The sequence below is a fragment of the Triticum aestivum genome, chromosome 4A, assembly GCF_018294505.1.
Source record: "Triticum aestivum cultivar Chinese Spring chromosome 4A, IWGSC CS RefSeq v2.1, whole genome shotgun sequence".
Classification (NCBI taxonomy): domain Eukaryota; kingdom Viridiplantae; phylum Streptophyta; class Magnoliopsida; order Poales; family Poaceae; genus Triticum; species Triticum aestivum.
Genome location: NC_057803.1, coordinates 475018382 through 475027583, shown reverse-complemented (window position 1 = coordinate 475027583; position 9202 = coordinate 475018382). Strand labels below are relative to the sequence as shown.

General features: G+C 45.6%; 2 protein-coding genes across 2 annotated transcripts; one reads left to right on the top strand and one right to left on the bottom strand.

Annotated features, from left to right (window-relative positions):
* The first annotated feature begins 207 nt into the window (after positions 1 to 207).
* On the top strand, positions 208 to 4638 carry LOC123086461 (elongation factor P). The gene is made up of 7 exons (XM_044508224.1): positions 208 to 453; positions 526 to 603; positions 1448 to 1554; positions 2258 to 2335; positions 3631 to 3732; positions 3855 to 3933; positions 4353 to 4638. Exons 1-7 carry the CDS (start codon positions 306 to 308, stop codon positions 4469 to 4471), a joined length of 711 nt encoding a protein of 236 aa, XP_044364159.1. The 5' UTR covers positions 208 to 305; the 3' UTR covers positions 4472 to 4638.
* On the bottom strand, positions 4636 to 8931 carry LOC123086459 (protein TOC75, chloroplastic). Its single transcript, XM_044508223.1, has 7 exons — positions 7874 to 8931; positions 6866 to 7087; positions 6599 to 6706; positions 6203 to 6397; positions 5692 to 5940; positions 5141 to 5395; positions 4636 to 5057 (listed from the first exon to the last, which is right to left on the bottom strand). The coding sequence occupies exons 1-7, from the start codon at positions 8870 to 8872 to the stop codon at positions 4809 to 4811; spliced, it is 2277 nt and encodes a 758-aa protein (XP_044364158.1). The 5' UTR covers positions 8873 to 8931; the 3' UTR covers positions 4636 to 4808.
* Between the last annotated feature and the right edge of the window lie 271 nt (positions 8932 to 9202).

Genomic DNA, 9202 nt, shown 5'->3' with positions numbered 1-9202 from the left:
CTCCAAAAAAAGTTTGAATTTTTTGAATTTATTGTATTTTTAACAAAAAAATACACTCCCGGCTCATGTGAACCAGGGAGCCAAACGCCCCTCTCTAGTAGAGATGTTAAATTTCGTGCCATCCCAAATGGAGTGTTTCCCCTGTGACATGTGGGTCCCACAATGTCAGGAAGAGGGAGGCTTGTGGCCTGCGGCGGGACACAGGCAAAGTGAGTCAGGATCCCAGCGGCGTCATCCTCTTCCTTATCACCATCACTCGGGCTGAGTTAGCGGCGCGCCCAAGGAAGAAACGGAGAACCAAAACAATGGCCGCTCTCCGCCACCTCGCCGGCGCCACCCACAACCACCGCATCGCGGCCAGCTCCTCCTCCCTCTTCGACCTCCAGCGGCCGCCTTCCTGCCTCGCCGCGGCGCGACCCCTCGGCCTCGCGCCCCTCCGCTCCCGCTTCACCCGTGAGTGACCCTCTCCTCTCTCCTCGACCGAAGCTTTCTTTCTAGGCGGTATCATAGTGTGTTCCGCTTCAGGGCTTTACGCGCTGTCGAGCAACGACATCAAGGTGGGGTTCAATCTGGAGGTGGACGGCGCGCCGTGGAAGATTCTTGGTAACATCCAAAATCATACTCCTCTACATATGGTTGGTTCTGGGTGGATATGCTAGTGAACGTAGTGTCTTTCTTTCACCTGAAGGCCCCATTGCATAATCTGAGAAATTCAGTGAATGTACCTCCTCTTTGCTCAGCCCAACGGTTAGTTATTTGTTTTATTAGTTCCAAACTATGTAAGCAGGGTAAATTTGGCACCTCGACATATCCCTGTGTTATCACTCTCTAGCATTTTCCCAGAATTTCTGTGAAGTTCTTGTTTTATAGTTTTAAGGGCTATGCAGTTCCGACCACCTTTTCGAGATTTTTTTTTAGTTTTTAGGAGAACGTATTCACTTATGTTAGTTTAGTCTAAAATTTCTGTAAATAATTCACTGCTGCATGTCCTTATTTTCCCTCCTGGAGTATGTGTCACCTACTCATCTCTCAATACACCCTCAGTGCTAGCTATGTTTCTTCAAATCTCTGTAGTGCAATGTTACAAGACATCGAACCCTTGTGAACTGAGCTTTAAAGTTTTAGTTAACTGCTTAATTCAAGAAAAATTGTAACTACAAGGGGCCAGCTAAAGATAATTTTCTACACGTGGAAAGCAAAGGCTGAATGGTCGTCCCTTTAGCAAGCATATATTATAACATTGTTCTATATTTCATACCAGGGGTGTGTGGAAGCTAGCTATCCATGTGCCAGAACCATGAGTTGGTTGTGAGATCTTATGGGTTTCAGCTCTAGCCTACCCCAACTTGTTTGGGACCAAAGGCTTTATTGTTGTTGTTGTTCTATATTTCGTACAATCAATGTGAGAAGCATCTATATGAACTTTTCCCCCTCCATGCAACAACAGAGTTTCTCCATGTCAAACCTGGAAAAGGTGCTGCTTTTGTGAGGACAAAAATGCGCAATTATATCACTGGCAACACAGTTGAGAAAACCTTTCGAGCTCGAAGTACGGTAATCTGAGCAGAAACTCGCTTTTCAGAATCTGATGCTGCATTTAGCAATTCCTTTTTTGCATCTATAATTTTCTATTTGTACTCGTTAGTTAATCAAACTAGATGATAACCCGTGCGTTGCTCCGGGGATTGGTTGAAATATTTTTTAATGAAATTTAAAATATAATAATGTATTGTATTTAATTATTATATAGTTGCAAATATATAGAGAATATAGGTAGCATTTCTCATGCATGTTAAGAGAGATAATTAGAGTAATTGATGAGGTGGCATATGTGGTGAGTTGGGATGTGTGCATGTTGAGAAAGAATGTAAACCCTCCGTAAACTAATATAAGAGCGTTTAGAATACTAAAATAGTGATCTAAACGCTCTTATATTAGTTTACAGAGGGAGTACCATTTACCATGCATGTTCAGAGAAAGAATGAGTGGTGTGATGAGGTGGCATGTGTGCATGTTGAGAGAATTGAGTAGTGGAGATCAACTATTTAGGTATATAGGATACTGACTTATCTCATCACTTCATCAGTTATGGAATTACTCCCTCCGTCCCAAAATAAGTGTCTCAACTTTGTACTAGCTCTAGTACAAAGTTGTACTAAACTTGAGACAGTTATTTTGGGACGGAGGGAGTATTATACTTGTCATTTATATCACAGAGCATTGTAGTTATACACTTACCACTTTCTTACACTTTCAGATCCAGGAAGCTTCTATTTCAAAGGAAACCAAACAATTCACCTACAAGGATGGCTCCCAGTTTGTGTTCATGGATTTGGTAGGTACATCTATTTGACTCAAATATGTCTTGACAATTTATTTTTTCTCGATTCTGTTTGTTTTCATGCTAGGGGCTGGAATAACCGGTTACCTGGAACTCGGTTATTTTTCACCCAAAATCAATCAAACAAACTTTGATCAAAATTGTTGAATTTGAATAAATTTTATCCAGCACTGGCTGGTACTTTGTTTCTACTGGGGTGGCCGAAAGAACAAGTAACCGGTCTGTTACCAGAAATTCCAACCGGAATTTAGAACCTTGGTCACGACACAATTACCTGCCACCTGCTTATATGTTTCATACGTCTACCTCATTGCACATGCTGTAAGTGATGAGCTAATTTTGGACGGTTAGGAAGCTAGAGTAAGCCAGTCACTACAGGAGTTTATGTGACGTGGATAACTATGTACTGAGTTATGCACAGATTGCTGAAGAAAAAAATGTAGACATGCGGCACTATTATTAGATGATGATGAAGTTGCGTGATAAGGAATTATGAGCCAAATTAAGGCGAACTCTCCAAATTTATCATATTTTGATGAAATCATGAGCCAGAATTTTCACAGATGTTTCCATCCAATAATGCAATTCTGGTCTAAGGATGGCAGTTTTAAGCATGGGTTTTGATATCCGGTATCTGAGACGCATGGGAAGGGTATGGATACAATATTTTGTCCATGGGTAACCCAATCATGGAGGTTATGGGTATAATTTCTTGCCCATGGGTTGCCCACCGCTCATCCGATTAACATTTTAATAATTAAGTAAAAAAATTGATTTCATATTACACATGGGTCGTCAGAGATATATCACATATATAATTATAAACCCCACCCCCGTCATCATAATATGTTGTGGTTATTGTATACATAATTGTTGAGCTTATTTGCTATGTTTGAGTTGTTATTTGTACATGCTGAGAAGAACCGGTGGGTAGCCAATGGCAAGGATATCCATCAGGTATGGGCATGATTGTCTAACAATGGAAATCTTCATGGGCGGGTGACAAGCACTACCATGGGCATGGGGATGGGTATCTTCATGGGTCCTTCCAAAAAAAAAATGATCCAATTTCATTGAAGTGGAGCCTGAAATCCCGCTCGTCACGCACTAGCTAAAATCAAACTTAACAAGTAGAAACCAGTTTGAAATGAGGTGTCCTTTGTGTGCAGACAACCTCAAATACAGAATAAACGATCTGTTATTTTCAACAAATCATCATCGCTTATTAGCGATCGGTATTGTTCACTCTTCAAGTGTGCAACTGTTCTCATCATAATTTACCTTTCCAGACATCCTTTGAAGAAAGCCGCTTAAACGAGTCAGATGTTGGCGACAGGCAGAAGTGGTTGAAAGAAGGAATGGACTGCACTTTGTTATACTGGAATGGACGGGTATTTCCTATCATGTGCTATTACCTTCCCATTCTTTTCGATGCTGTGCTAGTTAGTTTTTTCTGTATATCCGTGCACACTACACGATGACTTTTGGACACTGACGGTATTAAATTTTGCAGATCATTGATTTTGATCTCCCCATCACTGTTAGGCTGACCGTAACCGAGGCTGATCCAGGGCAAGGTGACAGTGCACAAGGTACAGAGAGTGCTCTATCCTGCAGACCTAACCTGCTGCACCTGTTCTAAGAATTTATGTAGCAGTATTGTAGAAGTAGAACTACAAGTAATCCCATTATGTCTGAGGCTTCTATTGGACTCAGGCGAGCATATCATTTGGTAGAGGCCGCTTGTCTAAACATTGATGTTTCTTTTCTAGTGAAGAAATCTCAATAGCCTTTTATGTTCATGTTATGGTTGGTTAGTTGCCAAGATCTCCGACAATGTCTCTCCTGGCATGGGTTCCTGGTTTTTCAACTTTAGAAGAGAGAGAGAGAGACCTCTTCCTTCTATCTTATAGAATGAAGGATGAGCTTGCATCCTATCTCAGATTCTGGCTTATGATCCCTAGAGCTGGTTAAACCTCATTTGAATTATCTGCTTACCTTGTTTTCGCAGGAGGAACAAAGCCTGCAACCCTGGAGACAGGAGCTGTTGTCAATGTGCCCTCTTTCGTTGATGTAGGCGATGATGTCCTAATTGACTCGAGAACCGGGCAGTATATGAGCCGAGCATAGAGTGGATACCAGAAGGCATGCCAACAGTGAAGAGCTAGTTTTCTTGTTCCCCCATTTTTGGTTTAATTATCCGTTGAAAAGTTCACGACATCGTTTTTTCTTCTCATTTATCATACTGGGACCCTCTACACTACACCGGGCGTGAAATTCTATCGAAATTTTCTTCACCTGGGTCCCTTTCTCCTTGAGCTGACAATGTGCAGTCTTAACATGGAATATACAGTGCAGGAATACCTTAGCAGCTAACAAACGGTGAATGTGGAACAAAGTACACGTTGCAAAATATATATGTGTGGCCTGAGCTGGGGTTGGTTGCGCGGAGGGTCGAACGTCCAGTCTAGAACCTGTCGCCGTATCTGAAGAAGACGGATCCCGTGCCGGCGTTGTGGTCGACGGCGTACTCCGCCCTGAGCGGGCCAAACCGGACGCCCACGCCGTACGACGATCCCTGGCCGGCGCGCCAGAAGAACTCGGTAGGGTTCCCCTTGACGTCCTTGGAGCTCCCGAGGTCCGTGCCATGCTCGGCAAAAGCGTACACGTGCGTGTTCTTCATCACTGGGACAGGGATGCGCACCTCCGTCGCGACCTGCATGCACACACGGTTAACAGCAGCATCGGAAATGCTCTGGTCCAAGTCGAAACCGAACGGAAACAGATTCAGCAGCTGACCTCGAGAAGGTTCCTACAGGCTCCGAGTTCGCCCATGCCGTAGCCCCTGACCGAGTGAGGCCCTCCGAGCGCGAACGCGTCGTAGCTCGGCAGGTCTCCCACACACCCTGCGTAGCGGCCATGGGCGACAAGAACGGCCGGCGGCGGCTTCCCGGCTCCCTTCTCCTGCTTGTTTAGGTTCACGAACTTTGTGACCGTCAGCTGATGGCGGTTGAAGAACGGGTTCCTGCTCCCGATGCCCAGGCCCTGGTCCACCTGCGGCACAAGAGGATTTACTTGGTTGGTTCACCATTGGAGAACTTATTTACAGAACCTGGATTTTACTCCTACAGAACATTTTTTTTCCTACAAACTCTGGGAGTAAATTATTAACTGCATTTCTTCTTGCCAAACCTGACGATGAACCGCCTTCTATAGAACAATGCACTTTTCTAGGACAGTAAAAAACAATGGTTTTATTTATGAAACTGCACCTTGAAAGCGTAGTTCTCTGAATCATTTGTGAAAACAGAAAGTCTTAAGATTTTACTCATTAACCACTTAAACCATACCTGGAAGATGCATCTGTCGCCGATGGTCTCGCCATTGATGAACTCCGTATTATCCCGGGTAACATTGGCCTGAAGAAACGCCATCCTGTCCACACCGGTGCCGCTGAACGTCGTGGGGGGGCCATCCATGCCAAGGGCACCGGGGGCCGTCGTCCGGAGCCCGTGTGTGCACACATCATTGCTCTCGTCACGCGCCGTGATCTCCTCCAGCACGAGGCCATAGGTGAACTTGCTCTGCTTTGTGAGGTTCTGCAAATCCAGGATCGGTTTTATTTTAATTTGTTAACTCACATACATCGGATATGATTCATGAAAAGGATTAATTTGAGTGTTCAGGGAGGTATAAAACTGTTTTTAAGATGTATATCTGACTAATGATTTAGTTCGACAATATGTACATTATGTGATATATAATTGATGTTGTCGAACTAAATGGAAATAATTGTTGGTTAATTAAGTGTTGGAATGTTTTACATGTCAAAAACCGAGGGGGTACTGATTTTGTGCAAACCTCTGTTATGTTCGCTTTGATTCCAACTCTGTCGACCCAGATGGGTGGAGCATCGTCCATGTTGGGGCCGGCGACAAAGACAGGGCTGAGTTTCTTGGTGTTGAAACAACTGGCTTTGAAGATGCGGTTCCTGCTCCGGTCCTCCACACCGTCCAAGTAAGGATGTGTGTACTCAAGCTTGAATGAAACATCATCCTAACAATCAAACAAAAACATGGATATATAAGATTATATTCATGTCCAGATGTGTGGATCAGTGGATATATGTCTCTCTCCTAAGCAGCATTCCTCTTACACCAACCACGTGACTGTTTCTAATTATAACCACACGAGCAGCACACAGAAAAACTGAAAACACACTCACTAATCTTACAAAATCATCCATTGCCAACTCACCTGAGGATTGAGCAGGTTGCTCGATGAGAAAGAACCAGCGAGAGATCGGTTCAGGCCACCGATGTTGCGGTGCTCAAATGTCACACCTCCTCCAGGTTGAATGGATGCCTGAAATAAAAAGCTTCCATCAGATACATAATGCATAAGGTTCGCCAACAGGGCTTAAACTACAGTGACGGACATCTTGAGTTTGAACTTGCCCAGCAATTTTAAGACAGATTTTAACAAGATACTGTAAAAAAGATTACAAGTATGTAGACACATTACAAGAGTTGGTCGTCCCTGATCCCCTGGTACAAAGTTCCACATTGTCTCCACATCGGCTGATTTGGGATCTTGTTCTTTGAGCTTGATTTCAACCACTACGCCCCCTTCTTTTGTCTCATCAGGTCGTGGATTCACCTCTATGTTAGAGAATAATCCGAGCGCATTTATGTTCTTCAGAGCCTGTTTCCCTGCCCCAATATTAAAGATATTGCCTGGTCGAAGCTGTAACAGCAGATCAAAAGAAACAGGTCAAATCCTCAAAGCCATGGAAAAAAAGGGTTTGTACTGCTTTACACTGTCTCGGCGTTTTTCTGACACAGCGATACGTTTCGAAATGTGTAATCAAGGAAAATAAACAAAATTATATGTGAAAATTATTGATAATATCAAGTGACATTGTGATGGAAACAAAAACACAAAGTAATTTTGTCAAGCAAAGAAACACCATCTGCTCCTTCTGTTCTTTTTATAGCAGTCTTATATTCAATTTTTTAATTGGTCTGGGACTTGACAAGAATTGTGGACAGCTGATGGTTATGGTGATTATTATAATGTTAATAACAAGATTATCCCAGCTATCACGCTGTTTGTTTGTTTGTTTCATGTAGTAATGTAGTATACATGATGTTTCCAGTGCATATACATTGCGATTGAAACAAAAACACGTACTCCCTCCGTTCCATATTACTTGTCGCTGATTTAGTACAACTTTGTACTAAACCAGCGACAAGTAATATGGAACAGAGGGAGTAGTAATTTTGTCAACCAAAGAAACACATCTTATTCTTCTGTTCTTTTTAGAGCAGTCTTATATTCAAAACTATAGGACTGCTCAGAAAAAGAACAGAAGGATCAGATGGTGCTTCTAAATTGGTCTGGGACTTGACATGAATTGTGGAAAGTTATGGTTAATGTTAATAACAAGATTATCCCAGCTATCACGCTGTTTGTTTGTTTGTTTGTTTGTTTCATGTATGTAGTATACAATGGTGTTTCCAGAGCATATACCTGCCGGGGCAGCTCCCTGTCAATTACAGGGAGCTGGGTGTTCCCCTCGACGACATTGCCGAGCTTGTCTTGGAACTGGTACTCCACCCCCGTTACCTCCCCCTCGACGACCTCGCACAAAACCTCGCCGGCGTCGAGATTCCCGAAGTTGATCACCTGAGCGCACACGAACCCCTCGTCGTAGTACCACCTCTGGACGCAGTCCCTGATCCTCTGCAGCAGCCTGGCGCTCACCCGTCCCTGCTTCCTCACCATCTCCACCACCTCTCCGCGCACGGGCTCCGGCAGGATGCACGCCTTGGCCCGCCCGAGGCGCTGCTGATACGCCCTCTCATGCCTCCGCCGGAGCGCGATCTTCTCCCTCTCCGTCATGTCGTCGTCCTCGACCTCGTCGGCCTGCGCCGGCAAGAGGCCGCCCATGTTGACGCAGCTGAACCGCTTCGCCGGGGCCCAGAGGGCCTCGGCGTAGGAGACGGTTAGACCGAGGGTGCCGTCGGGCTGGGGCCGGACCGCCTCCACGCTGACGCCGTCGAACATGCCGCACGAGGACAGCGCCTCGAGCTCCCCGAGCAGCTGCGACCGGGTGTACACCTCGCCGGGCCGCAGCGCCGCGCCCTCGAACAGGGGGTCGTCGGGCCCCGCCGTGAGGCGCGCGCCCCCGCCGCCGCCGGGCGCGCGGCGGTCGAGGAACCTGACGTCCGAAACCTTGTACCTCTTGGCCCCTTGCAGCCTCGCGAACGGCACCGTCGTCCTGGCCCCGAACTCGTGCGCGTCCCAGTCCCTCGATGGCGGCTTCTCCTCCGCGGCGTGCGCCGCGCCGGCGTTGAAGAGCCACGATAGGAGGCCTCCCAAGCCGCGGCCGCCATCTTCGCTGCCGGGGTGAGGAAGACCGGTGCTGCCCGAAGCGGCGGAGATGGCGGACGCGAGGGCCGCGTTGCGAGGGGTCTCGGAGCGGGGCTTTGGGTTGGAGGACGATATGGCTATGGCGGTGAACCCCATTGCGTTGCGCTGTGATCGAGGGTTTTCATCGGAAAAGTGGGTTTACGGAGCAAGACAAGAGGTGGTCATGGATAAGGAGACACCGTGGTCTTCACGCTTTATATATGCAGTTTGTCTAATTCACATCTAGATGTTTTTTAAAAATGTCACATCTAACCTCCCACAAGTATATAATGCATCAATAAGAAACAAAAAAACTAGAACAAAAAAAATAAACCATAAACAGAGTGAAAATCAGCTTTGTCACATCTAGATGTGTTCTATACAGACCCTTATATATGCACGCTTTATTGGCTCTTAATTACGGAGTATTTCTCTAATGGCAAAAGC

Excerpts from the sequence above, each read along its gene's own strand:
- LOC123086461 (XM_044508224.1), top strand. The coding sequence starts at position 306 with ATGGCCGCTCTCCGCCACCTCGCCGGCGCCACCCACAACCACCGCATC. Across the intron at positions 454-525 it reads CCTCCGCTCCCGCTTCACCC|GGCTTTACGCGCTGTCGAGC; the intron begins GTGAGTGACCCT and ends GTTCCGCTTCAG. Across the intron at positions 1,555-2,257 it reads CCTTTCGAGCTCGAAGTACG|ATCCAGGAAGCTTCTATTTC; the intron begins GTAATCTGAGCA and ends TTACACTTTCAG.
- LOC123086459 (XM_044508223.1), bottom strand. The coding sequence starts at position 8,872 with ATGGGGTTCACCGCCATAGCCATATCGTCCTCCAACCCAAAGCCCCGC. Across the intron at positions 6,398-6,598 it reads GCAACCTGCTCAATCCTCAG|GATGATGTTTCATTCAAGCT; the intron begins GTGAGTTGGCAA and ends TTTGATTGTTAG. Across the intron at positions 5,941-6,202 it reads TCAAAGCGAACATAACAGAG|AACCTCACAAAGCAGAGCAA; the intron begins GTTTGCACAAAA and ends CTGGATTTGCAG.